Here is a 12,511-nt window from a genome sequence, read left to right on the forward strand (position 1 = left end):
TCATAGCTACTACAGAGTGTGAAGTTTGAGTTGGAATGGCTGGCTGATATTTCCTTTTTGAGTAGGTCCAAAATTCTTGATGGAAATTTCTAGTTTAACAACCTGTGGGAAAAAAAAAAAGGAGAAACATGTTAAGGGATACATTTTTTTCCTCAGATTACAGGAAGTGTTAGAAAATACTTGTCTAGATGTAGCACATCAAAAGAGTGTGTGTATGCATCAGGCAATTTTTAGCAATTGCTTTCCCACCCATCCTTCAATATATTTACTAACTTGATTCCAACTAGTAAAACCGAACTATGGTGAATTTCTACAGGCACAAAATGCCTGCAGTGGGTTGGAATCAACTGGGACTATTTATTTTCCATGTTAGATATGCTGAAAGGTGTTTCCTCATTAAAAAGAAAAAAAAAAGGGGGGGGGGGGAGGTATCAGAAACTTTTGTTTCTGAAGAAAAGCACTTTATCTTCTGGCATAAAGTAGATGATTTGATAGCTACATCTCTACTGTCATGTTTGCTGAGGATTTGAGCTTACCCATGAGCCCAAACTACCTGCACAGCCACATAAACTACAAGGGATTGGTCTCTAAAGTCTGCCCTTTATGCAAGAAGCCGGACATGTTAGGATTAAATCACCTTTTTTCTCACTCACACCCTGAGCAACGAAGCTCTGAAGGAGCTGGTAGGGAAGGGACCTCCCATTTTACTTGTTGCCATTAATGTGACCCATTCCAATATCTGACTTGCAGTGCAAGCCAAGAGCAGACATGCCGTAACGCCCTGTTAGGAGCCATCATGTTTCTCTGGGGAGGGACAGTAAAACACTTCATGAAGGTCCTTACTCTCTGGCACTGTGCGGCGGTAGAAGCACCAGGGGACACCAGCGGGATGTGCCATGAAGCAGCAGCCCCTCTTTTCGCACTGTTCAGCTGTGATGCCAGGGTAGCCGCAGTTTACTCTTGTCCGAACGTTGGTAGGGCATACTTTCCTGACTGTGTAAAACAAAATCAAAGGAAGGAAGGAGACCGTATTGCTTTACGTTTCTTTTACCAGGTGCACAGAAACACAGAAGCACAGAGCAGTTTGAGGTTGGAAAGGACCTCTGGAGATCATCTAGTGCAAAGGAAAGTTTGCTGCAAGGAAAATGGGATGCATGAGTGACGGGTAAGCAAGGTCTGATGCTGCCTGGTACTGGCAGCAGTTTTCTAATAGAGGTCTATGTCCAATTGGTTAGCCTTACAGCAAAAGCAGAGTTATGCCCCTTGTACACATTTCCGCAGAATCAAGCACTAAGCAGATCAATGTTTCTGGCAGATATATTACCTCTCCTTTGTTTTGGAGTGAAGCACCAAGGAACGCCAGGGACTGAAGCACTGAAACAGCATCCAGCTCTCCGGCACTCCTCTGATGTGATTCCTGGATGTCCGCAATTTGACCTCTCCTTGGGGGCCACGTTACACTGGCATTTTGTTGCTGAGCAGAAAAAAAATAAATAAATTATTAGGTGTCTGTGCTCTTGTTAGTGGAAGTCCATTTATCAGTTGTCTATTGGGAATGGTGAACTTTCCCTAGACTATGACAGTCTGGACAGTATACATTTTATGTAGCTTACTAAGATCGGAGCCTGAGTAGTTTAAAATCTGCTACTGGTAAAAAGATAGCAGGCGAAATGCTGGACCTGTTATAGCTGGTGTGAAACTCCTTCCAATTTCAATAAGGTCTGTTCTTCAGCCAGCACAGCACTGCACAGCACAGTGAGGGCTAGGAAGTTCAATTATATCAGATTAAATGGTAAAAAAATATAACTTCAAATGTTACACCAGTAAATGTTTGTTGTTTTGTTCATATCGCATATTCACAGAATTCTTGGGGTAGGAAGCTGTACTCTCTTGAGATCATTAGGTCCAAGCTCCTTGCTCAGGCAGTCCAGCTAGAGCAGGCTGCCCAGGATGATGTGCAGACAAGTTTTAAATATCTTCAAGGATGGAAACTGCATAGTCTCTCTGGGCAACCTGTTCCAGTGTTCAGCCACCCTCACAATAAACATTTTTTTTTCTTATTTTCAGGTGAAATTGCCTGTGTTTCATTTTGTGCCCATTGCTTCTTATCCTGTCACTGGGCACCACTGAGAATAGTCTGGCTCTTATCTTCCTTACTGTCCCTCCACACCAGATATCTCATTTGAAGGAAGAAAGAGTTAGGGATAGGTGGAAAGAGGCAAAATCTCTGCACTGCCTTCAGATGACCATGAAAATATAGGATTATGTATAAGTAGTTACATATGTGCTTTTAGCATCATAGTCCTCCCCAGTCAAGCATTTCTGGAGATGCCATTAGGGCTCTGTTACTGAATTACTTACTTCCCACTTTTTGGATTATCTAAATGACTGCCTTTTATTAAAAAGGCAGATGATTGATAGATTTCTTTGAACTTGTATTCACATGACAAAGCAGCATAAAATAAATGCCAGAGCATTACTGAGATAGAGCAAGTTCCTGCAGTCCTTGTCTAGTAAATTGAGTAAATCATTTTAAGCATTCCTGTCCCTCTACCAGTATAGCAGACTATTGGTTGTTCTGCTACCATAAGAGATCTCCTGGAGTCTGTTTCTGATGTTGATACTATATATACATATATATTTTTTGCCATGGATTTCCTTGCAAAACTTAAAAAATAGACTTCAGCTTCTGGACATGTATCACAGCAAGATATTCACTATTTGATGCACAAACTGGAGACATGTGCTTACTGCAATTACAATCAGTAGCATCATGCCCACATAGACAACCATCAAGGCAACAACAAGCAGGTGTACTTACATCGTGCCACTTTTGCCTCTGCCAAGGTGCTGAGGGCTACAACAAGGATGAGGGAGAGCACGCAGATCCCTTTCAGATCCATTGCTGACAGGAGCCCTCAGGCCTCGGACTGCTTTGGATGGGAAGGCAGATCGAGGTGAGGTGCTGCTTTCCATCTGAGCAGCTCATTTTATACACTCCTCGTGTTTGCACAGTAAGATCTGATAACATTGTTCCACACTGCTTCACGTAGAGGGTTTTTTTTTCTTTAATTAGGAAATGTTACTATGTATATTCTGATATCTCTGATTCCTGAGATAAATTTCCAGGCTCTTGAGCTCAATACAGCTTGAGCTCATTGCTGTGTGCCTCTGAGTGCCTCAGCTGGCTTCATTAACATTAGAGCATTTCAAATCTCTGAGCAGCTTTAATTGGTTGCCACTACTTAAAATAAATATACATACATATAAAAATTATGCTTTATATATGCATACACATGTACACACATACATTATATATGTAATATACACATATTTTACATGTAGGTATATATATATACATACTTCCCTTCCAAGTATATTTTTTCTGCTTCAGGTTTACCTGCACGGAACCTGTAAGAAGGAGAAGCTGAAGGTCTGACAACTCCAAGCTTTCTAAGGCTATAGCAAGCGCTGTGTTAGGAAACCAACATCATCACTATTCCAGGCAATATTTTGAATCATATGTCCAAAACAGAAAAGAATGGTAGACTTTCTGGAGGAAACCTTCTAACTCCCTGTAGAGTTTTTCTTGGGAAAGTCATGGTACAGGCTGCTTTCTATTTCCTTTGCCTTGTTCCTGCGATAGATTATTCCTTCACAACTTGTGCAAAACCAAGGGCACATAATTTGCTGAAAAATAACTTCTGAAGGAAGCCTACTATTAGTTTTGGCCTGATAATTTTCCCATGATTTAATAGATTATCTTCAATGCATATATCAGGACACAGGACTGTTCATTTGGGTTTTATTCTCCCTTTTGGACCGTTTCCCAGCATTTTCTGTAATATTTCTTAATTTTTGAGTACTAATGTTTGAGTACTATTAGTCTTGCTAGATTTACCACTTACTAGAACAGAAGGCACCATTTCCCTTGGAAAATATGGTTCCTTATCTGGTAGGTTGCATGACAACTGTGGTCGTTCTATCCAAAAGAACAAGAGACCAAAACTTAAGGCAAAGACCACAAAAAGACAAAAAAAGAAAACCAGACCATCAAAGTAAAAACAGTTCCTACTAGCAGGAATACTCCCTTGGAGAACAGGCAGGGACATCCCGGCAAGAGACACCAGGCTTTAAGGTAAAGACGCACCTACAATTAGACTCATGAGACACTGGCGTGACATTTCCAGAGAAACCTAAAGGAATCAGTTCCTTTGCCAATAAATGCGGTGTTTACTGCACAGAAATCTTGCCTTTTTAAAGAACAACTTTTCATCATTGAAAACCTTGTTGCCTGAGTTGTTTTTTCTATGCTAGTCCATTATGTGAATCTAGATACAATATAGATACCGTTGATATTAATATCTCCACCTTCTCAACCATCAGAGAGATCTTCCTATTCATGATTAGGAAGAGGATTCAGTGTATTTTTTGATCTTTGACAGAACTGTGTCTTTAGTTATTATATATGAATTTGCTTAGTGCCTCTTTTGTTGTTGATGTTCAAAGCACAAAATGTTTAACTCCTACAGTTATGTTTTCAGGGTTATTTATCTGTTAAAAAGTATTTTGAACCTTGTAGGAGAATGCTGGGCTTACAAGGGCAAAAATAATAGAGCTCATTTTCATAATAAATACATGAACAGCATTTCATATTGAAAGGCATGATTTGTAAGCGGACATTTTGTGTATTCTTCAGGCCACAAAACATCAATCTGCAAGCAGAAGGGGACTGTGCTCTAACACTCAGTGATTAATGTCATAATTTTTGCCTTCATCATTTGGAGAAAATATTGGATCTGAACTTTGGAGAAAAAATTGGATCTGAACTTTAAAATCCAGTCTTCTCCTTACCTGCAACATTGATCGTGGTTCCAAAGGCTAAAATACAGTGCTAAGTCCAGTGAAGTCATTAAAAATTTTCTGATGATTTTATTTGGAGCAACACCACATCATGCAGAAGGTATGAATGGCTGAAATATTACCTTTGTACAAAACAAAAATGATTATCCCAGATGGGGAACTTTGTTGCTTTCAGTGAGCTGCAGGAGTTCTTTATAGATTATCACTCCACAGTGTGAGTCAGGTAAAACTGCTGATAAAGTTTGTCACTCCTGCCTCTTACTGAATACTTAATTATATCCTTATCCGTCAGCTGTCACCTATTGGGCCTGATTCCATTGCATGCACAAAGAGAAATGTACCACTGAATTTTCACTGCGGAAAGAGTACATGATTGTCATCTTAAACAAACACATTGAAAGAAATAGGCTTCTTGCTTTTTGCCAGCAGGTTACTTTAAAATATTTAATATATTTATATAGTAAAGACTTGAAAATTATCTTGGGTTTCACTGCCAAAGTTTTTCCTTCTCATGGGCCAGTAACCATCGAGACCGTTTGGTGCCTTCATGTTGAGTGCCCAGGCTCTGCTGTGCTCCGGATTACAGACCATCTTGATGACAGAAGAGCATTCACCTGAAGGAGGCACTCAGGAGAAGTGACAGTCTGACACTGATACTTGAAGTGTAACAGGCTTCATGCCATCCACTCACTGGAATACTCTATTTAAGAAACTATTTGTAGAAAGTATCACCATGAGCAATACTCTCCTCGCATATCAGTAGGCCTACTGTTTGTCTTACTCCACTATGGTCACTTGTGTTGTCACCAGCTATCCCTTGTTATCCTTCCTTTGGACAGTTTGCAGGTTTAATGGGTGGAGAAGAAGCAGTGATGTAGCAATTCCTGTCACCCCAGCGTGGCCAAGGCTGCTCTCCCCAGCAAGTTAACTGGGCAGTTTGCCTACAGAAGTCTTAGGACTCAAACCCATTAGAGGTGAGGGGACAGACACCAAGGTAGGGGTGCTGCAGGTACCCAACTGATGTGGCCAGCAGCGCCAGGAGAACTAGGAGACTGGAGTTGGGGAGTTTTTCTGCAACAGGAGGTTAGCCGACATTCCCATGAAGCAAACTGCAGCCACATTCCACTGCATGAACTTGCAAGACATGATGCAGCCATGAGTTTTCTTGCTCCTACTGTCTGTAAAGAGAGAAAATTAAATAAAGTTAAGCAAAGCAGACAGTTGGTTTTAGAGCTGCAGGTTTCCGTGTGCAGCAGGGATCCCAAAAACAGCAGAAACTTTCAGTATGCCTTAATCCCTCGTATATATATTAGAGTGACCTGGAGAACAAATGCCTTATAACTTTAAGTGACATTGCAGCCAATTCCTGGTGTTTCTTCCCATGAAAGCTTAGAGCCAGTGCCCTTTTATTTCTATGCTTGACATGCCCGGAGATGGGAATTTCAGTGGACTAGCAGACACTCGGATTGTGTAGGGGTGTATTTGGAGAGAAGCAAAAATACCAGGAGGAGGTGCTGGGTTAGAGTCACAGCTCACCTGCTTGGGTCAGCTGGGTGAGGACCAGGTGGGCTCAGTGCCCACTGCTGCAGAAACTGCTGCTGCTCCAGGAACAGGCATCGTGGTCTCAGATTTGCACTCAGTTAGCTAACAGGGGTTATTCTCTGGCTCAAAACATAAATACAGCACTTTGAGTGGACATGAGAGCAGTTTAAGTCTGTAATTGCATGGCTGCTACCTGGCTTATGTCTGCAAGCCATACTACAGAGAAAACTGTCTTTGTTTCATAGAAATGTCAGAGATGGAAATAGGGATAAAGGAAAACATAGTTAGGTGCTGGCTCAAGAGAAATGGGAAATAGAGAGGACTCGATGTACACTTAAGGACAGATTATGTTACTGCAGCAAGGAGTGCCCAGGAGCACTTTTTGTGTCCCTCAAGCTGCTAAACGCACAGTCGGGAGGACCAAAATCTGAACTGGGTGAGCTTGGAGGAAGAACAGCTTTACTCACATGGTAAAGAAAAAGAAACCTTGAAAGTAGTAGAGACAGAGATACCCTACGGTCTCTGAAAAAAATGAGTTTTGATCTATGTCTCCAGAATACTGAGAAAACCTTGGCATTTCTAATGTAAATGAAGGAGGGCCATTGGCTTCTCACATATTTTAGCTAGATGAATTAGTGCATAAAAGTCTCCATTTCAGGTTGTTATCTACCTATCTACCAAACAACACCGTTGATACAAAAAGTAAACAGAAAAAAACTGCATTTTAATGCTAGGAATGAACAGTTCAAAGTAAAAATTCAGATCCATTCAAAAGTCATTCTATCGCTTAGATAAATATACCTACGTAAGATATACTAATGCAGATGCCAAAACCAACTTTGACTTGGTATGTACAGACTCATTCAGGGGACTTTTGTAAAATAATATATCATTCTTTTGAAAATAACATATGAAAAAGAAAATATTATATCAAGAAACAGACGTTGGTGGAAGAGGGCTTTTGTCACATCTCTGTAGTCAGTATCCACGAATGAGGTAAAATGGAAAAAAATAATTATCTGAATTTAATCAAATATATTAACTGAAGATGAGACAGATCTAAAAGTCTGAACTCAAATTTTCAAAAAAATACATTGCAAAAAGATTCAGCTTCAAGTGTAAAGTTCAATGCCAATTTAGAAATACAAATCCAATTATATTATTTTCCTAATGCTTCTTGATTCTCTAGGCAGGACATAAAGCCTTCATAGCCAGCATTCAATTTTATTTTTTTCTTTTGAAAACATTCAAGCAACACCAGAAAATGCTTGTTGCTCCTAAGATGGGGCAGGAGCCTGTAGAAAAAAAAATGAAAAAAATACGCAAATGCTTGAAATACATTGGCTGTGATCAGCTAGTGAGGGAAAAGTGTGCTTGCTTCTTTTCTAGACCCCAAAAATCAGTGCAGTGTGGGACAACTTGTCAGACACCCCAGAAGAGGAGAAGCAGCTCCCCAACTGGTTCTGAGAAAGGCATAAGATCTGGTTCAAGAAATGGCCACTGAAAAAAACATTATATTGATCATGGCATATTCCAGTTTACTATGACTCCAAGAGAAGAAAAAAAAAGTCTAAATCTTGAATAATTATCTTCTAAAAGGGAAAATACAGAAACCATGTAAGGTTATTAAAAGGAACTTAAAGGAAGGATAAAGACAAATGAACTGCTTTCAAACAGCAGGATGCTATTTAAAGACACAATACAAGTAAGTATTTACCACCAAATAGAAAAACAGAAAAAGGATGACCTCAGGCATACACACAGAACCAGAACATTCAAGTAGCTGAGCGAAAGAAGTTGCTGGAAGATAAAGGACTTTCTTCAAAGAGAAGCCAGCAACCAAATAAGGAAAATAGAAAAACAGACTGAGTGCAGAATAATAAAATAAAAAGACAAATAAATAACTTTTTTAAGATAGTAGACAAATGTCAGCTATCAAAAGTGAGCAAAGAGCATTTTTGCTATTGAACATATTCATAAATGATCAAGAAATGTTGGTGAATAATGAGGTGATGAATTAATGATGACTCATAATAATTATTTTTCATATTTTTCAAAAGTTCAGATAACTGAAAAGCTGCAGAAACATTTTAAAAGACTGAGTGACTGGGGCAATAAATGGCTGGGGAATGCAGGGTGTGTTATGTGCAAAGTAACATGCATGGAGGAAAAATAATCCTAATTACATAAACAAAAAGATTGTCTCTAAATTAACTGTTGTCATTCAGAAAGAGAGTTTGGCATAAATGTAGATATGTCACCTGAATATTCGAAGTGTCAAAAAGGCAAATTGTGTTTTAGGAGCAAATAAATTGAGAACAAAAGAGCAAACATCATTCTGATTGATAATACTGAAATTAATGCTGCGCCGATGGCTGGATCACTTTTTATATTTCTGGTTACCCAAGTTAAAAAAAAAAAAAGTAAGGATTGCTGAAACTAAGTTGCCAAGGGATAAAAGGAGACGTTTTCTCCTGAGTAAATAGCTGGGTAACAAGCAAAAGATGGGCATCAGTGGGTGATTTTTACTGTGTGGAGAGATCATAAGAAGTCTCCTGATGCTGTGCTGCGATCTTTGCAATGAAACAAACTAAGAAACCACCTTGAGAAAAGAGGTCCAAGAGCTAGCTTTGTTGATAAGACAAAATTTACATGGTGGTAAAGGCATAAGCCACCCATGGAGATGGATTTTTAACAAATTCAGTGACTGCAGGATAAGATGGTAGGTGATGGTAGGTAAATATGAAGTGATGCACACAAGGGAAAAAGGGCAATCCTACCTTTACAAATGAATGATGGGCTCAGAGCTGCTTCTTATCCCTCAAGTCTGACAGAGTGTGTAAGTATCGTATTAGCATTTGGGGTACAATAGACAGTTTTATGAAAACAGCAGCTCAGTGCTTAGCAACCATCAGAAAAGCAAATGGGAGGTTAACAGCGACCAAGAAAGAGAACAACATAGAGAGTTATGCCATTGTATGCTCACTTTTTTATATACTATATAATACTATCTAATACTACAAGGAAAATTCCTAGAGGAGGAGGCCATGAGCAGTTTCTGTTTACAATAGCCCAGATACAAACTCTGTCTTTGGAAGTCCCCGAGGCTCTGACTATTGGTTCTGGGAAGACACACAGGTAGGATTGCTCTACAGTGGTTCTTAAATTTTTCCTGTTAGCACCTGCAACTAGTCATTTCTCAGCCTGGGAACCAGAATTTAGCCCGGGCTTTGCCTGCCAATTCTGTTTTAATCACTATACCTTTTGATTTTTTGTCATTTTTAGACAACTTTTTCAAACTCTCCATTTGGGTTGAAGAGGTTAATCACCTGCTGAATGTTTTGAGCCCAAAGTCTAGAGACAGTTTGCTTTGAATTCTGAATTTGGTTTAAAAAAAATGCACTTTTCAGAACAGAAAATATGACTGTACACAGTTTTACAGATGTTGCTGAAACTCACTACACACCAAAGCCAACCTCTCAGATCAATTGTGTTTGTTTGGGGAAAGATGTAAACTTAGAACCTGTTCATGAAAAGCGATAGTGATTTTTCTGGATCAGATTCTGTCAATGGTTATTAGCAGGAGGGGCAGGTCCTTCCAGTTGCAGGGAAATTGGTTGCCCATAGTGCAGCAAAGGAGAAATTATGAGCAAGACCACACCTCTAACCTGTGCAGTGGGAGAAGATGAGGCATGCACATGGGTGAGCCAGCCACTTAGGAAGAAGTTACCTGCCAGACAGGCACTTTACAGATGCACTTTGTGAAAGACGTAAAACCCTGGCTACAGCAATCAGTTGATTGCCCCTTAGGACTAAGCATTTCATATACTTGCATGCTCTAGCCTGCAGAGACCTCTTTGCTCCTGACTCTTCAAAAGAATGGAGGGGAAGGTCATTTTGCAGTCCCAGAAGCTCCCTTCTCAACAGGCACATAGGGCCAGGTCGTACTCGTCTGAATCCTCTTAATGTCTGGACCAGTGATGCTGGGAAGGCAGCTGAGCAGAGCAGGCAATAACTATTGCCTATATTGTATCATAATTCACTAATTCAATAGCAGGTAGTAGTACAAATAGGAACACCTGAGGTGAGTAGCCATTAATTCTATAAACTAAAGACAAGTTTCCCTTTTAATTTTCTTGCAGCTTCTTAGACCAGGTTGTGAGCTCTGATTTTCAACTTCTGTTTCAATGCCTGAATGTTATTCATGGCAGATAAGAAAAAATGTCTTCTACTTTAAAAGGCTGAGAATTTGTAGTTCTTATTTTCTCCTCTGGGAACAGCGGATGATATGGAAAATGGGTGATCCAAATCCTTGCAAAGGGGGCAATACAGGCAGAGAGCTGTAAGGTTATTTCTGGCACAAATAGCTAAACAGAAAAATCCAAATGAGAAATTCTTGAGATAGGAGAAGTGGGAAATCTAGGAAATAATAAGGGAGCCAAAGACATTGTGTGGGAGGAAAGGGTCACTTCAGAGAATGGCCCCAGCCATTTCAAAGGAAGGTAGCAAGAAGATACTTACTAAACCACTTTGCATCCAAATAATAGTGAGGACTGAAGAAGGCTGAGAAGGAGATAAGCTATGAAAGGTTCCATACAAAATGGTTTGGCTCAACACAGCCACCGAATTCAATAACAAGACTCATGCTGACTTCTGTCCTGTAGCAGCCCATGGATTCTTTCGAAACTAATCACTAAGGTTAATGGAGAAGCCTGTTTAGAGTTATGAACCACAAAGCTTGGACTATAAAGTTGAGTGAGATACTATATCCATTTGTCCACCGAATTGCTGCTTTACAATTAGAGATACCTCATTCTTCTCTAGATCTGTATATTCATTATTAAGGAAAATCCTTGAGTGTCTTCTGCATTCTAGTCATTTCCTAACTCAGAATTAATAGCAATTATCATTGAGGTCGGAGTAGTGTTTTGCAAGTATGTTGACCATAATCCTCCTTATTTGTCTGTGGTTTAAATGTGGGGAATACATTTGGTTATTAACAGACAGAAACTCAAGAAAACTGAGTTTCCTTGTCAGTGAGTGCTACCTTTGTTGACTGCCCAAGTAGGACTTTGAGTGGTTCATCTGCCCTATGAGGAAAGGCTGAGAGAGCTGGGCCTGTTCAGCCTGAAGAAGAGAAGGCCGAGAGGGGACCTGATCAGTGTATGCAAATACCTCAAGGGAGACAGTGAGGAGGATGGTGCTGGCCTCTTTTCACTGGTGGCCACCGACAGAACTAGAGGTAATGGCCAGAAACTGAAACACCAAAAGTTCCACAGGAACTTAAGGAAAAATTTCTTGACAGTGAGGGTGACAGAGCACTGGAACAGGCTGCCCAGAGAGGTTGTGGAGTCTCCTTCTCTGGAGATCTTCAAAACCTGCTTGGATGCAGTCCTGTGCCACATGCTCTAAGTGACCCTGCATGTGCAGGGGGATTGGACTAGATGACCTCTAGAGGCCCCTTCCAACCTTAACGATTCTGAGTCTGAGTCTGAGTCTGATCACTAGAATCAGAGTCATCCTATCAGCATGCCTCAAGAAATGGACAACGGGACCCTCCAAGGGCAATCAGTGGTGGGTCTAACCTGCATGTCCCATGTCATATGCCAGAAAAGCTGCTCGCTCTGCATGGTCTACACAACGAGTCTAGGGAAACAAGGTCAGGTCACACAGTGTGGTATGCATAGCTTCCTGGAAAGCAGAGTTATATACATCAAGGAATGCACATTCCTTATATGCGCATTCCTGCACGTAGTTTCATTTCAGGCCCAGTACTGCCAATTTACTGTGGCAGAGAAAAAGAGGAGTGGGAGTCAATACCTATAGATACAGACAATCCCTCTCTATACTATTCTTAGGTCCTCAGCCTCTGTGAAACTATTCTGCAACTGCACTGAAGTAAAAGGACCTTTCCCCTTTCACACTTGGTAACAACATAGCACCACCAATTTCTTCTCCTTTAAAATAAAACTGAATATCTCAGTTCTGTGAAGCAAAGTGAGAACAAAAGCCAGAAAACCCCTTTGCAAGCGGGAACACAAGACCTCTCTCAGTGCAAATAAGAAAGCAAGCAAATTTTGATGATAAAAGATACTGTTTGCATTTC

The 12,511-nt window shown here is 40.3% G+C and overlaps 1 protein-coding gene across 1 annotated transcript; it reads right to left on the reverse strand.

Moving 5' to 3' along the window:
• Positions 1-70: 70 nt before the first annotated feature.
• On the reverse strand, positions 71-3,031 carry LOC104573913 (uncharacterized). The gene is made up of 5 exons (XM_010221138.2): positions 2,943-3,031; positions 2,822-2,910; positions 1,325-1,474; positions 844-993; positions 71-102 (listed from the first exon to the last, which is right to left on the reverse strand). The coding sequence occupies exons 1-5, from the start codon at positions 3,029-3,031 to the stop codon at positions 95-97; spliced, it is 486 nt and encodes a 161-aa protein (XP_010219440.2). The 3' UTR covers positions 71-94.
• Positions 3,032-12,511: the final 9,480 nt, after the last annotated feature.

Source organism: Tinamus guttatus, unplaced genomic scaffold (assembly GCF_059628265.1).
Source record: "Tinamus guttatus ecotype Peru unplaced genomic scaffold, ASM5962826v1 Tinamus_guttatus_pri_ptg000384l, whole genome shotgun sequence".
Classification (NCBI taxonomy): domain Eukaryota; kingdom Metazoa; phylum Chordata; class Aves; order Tinamiformes; family Tinamidae; genus Tinamus; species Tinamus guttatus.

Excerpts from the sequence above, each read along its gene's own strand:
- LOC104573913 (XM_010221138.2), bottom strand. The coding sequence starts at position 3,031 with ATGTTATCAGATCTTACTGTGCAAACACGAGGAGTGTATAAAATGAGC. Across the intron at positions 2,911-2,942 it reads CTCACCTCGATCTGCCTTCC|GTCAGCAATGGATCTGAAAG; the intron begins CATCCAAAGCAG and ends CTGAGGGCTCCT. Across the intron at positions 994-1,324 it reads CACTCCAAAACAAAGGAGAG|TCAGGAAAGTATGCCCTACC; the intron begins GTAATATATCTG and ends TGTTTTACACAG.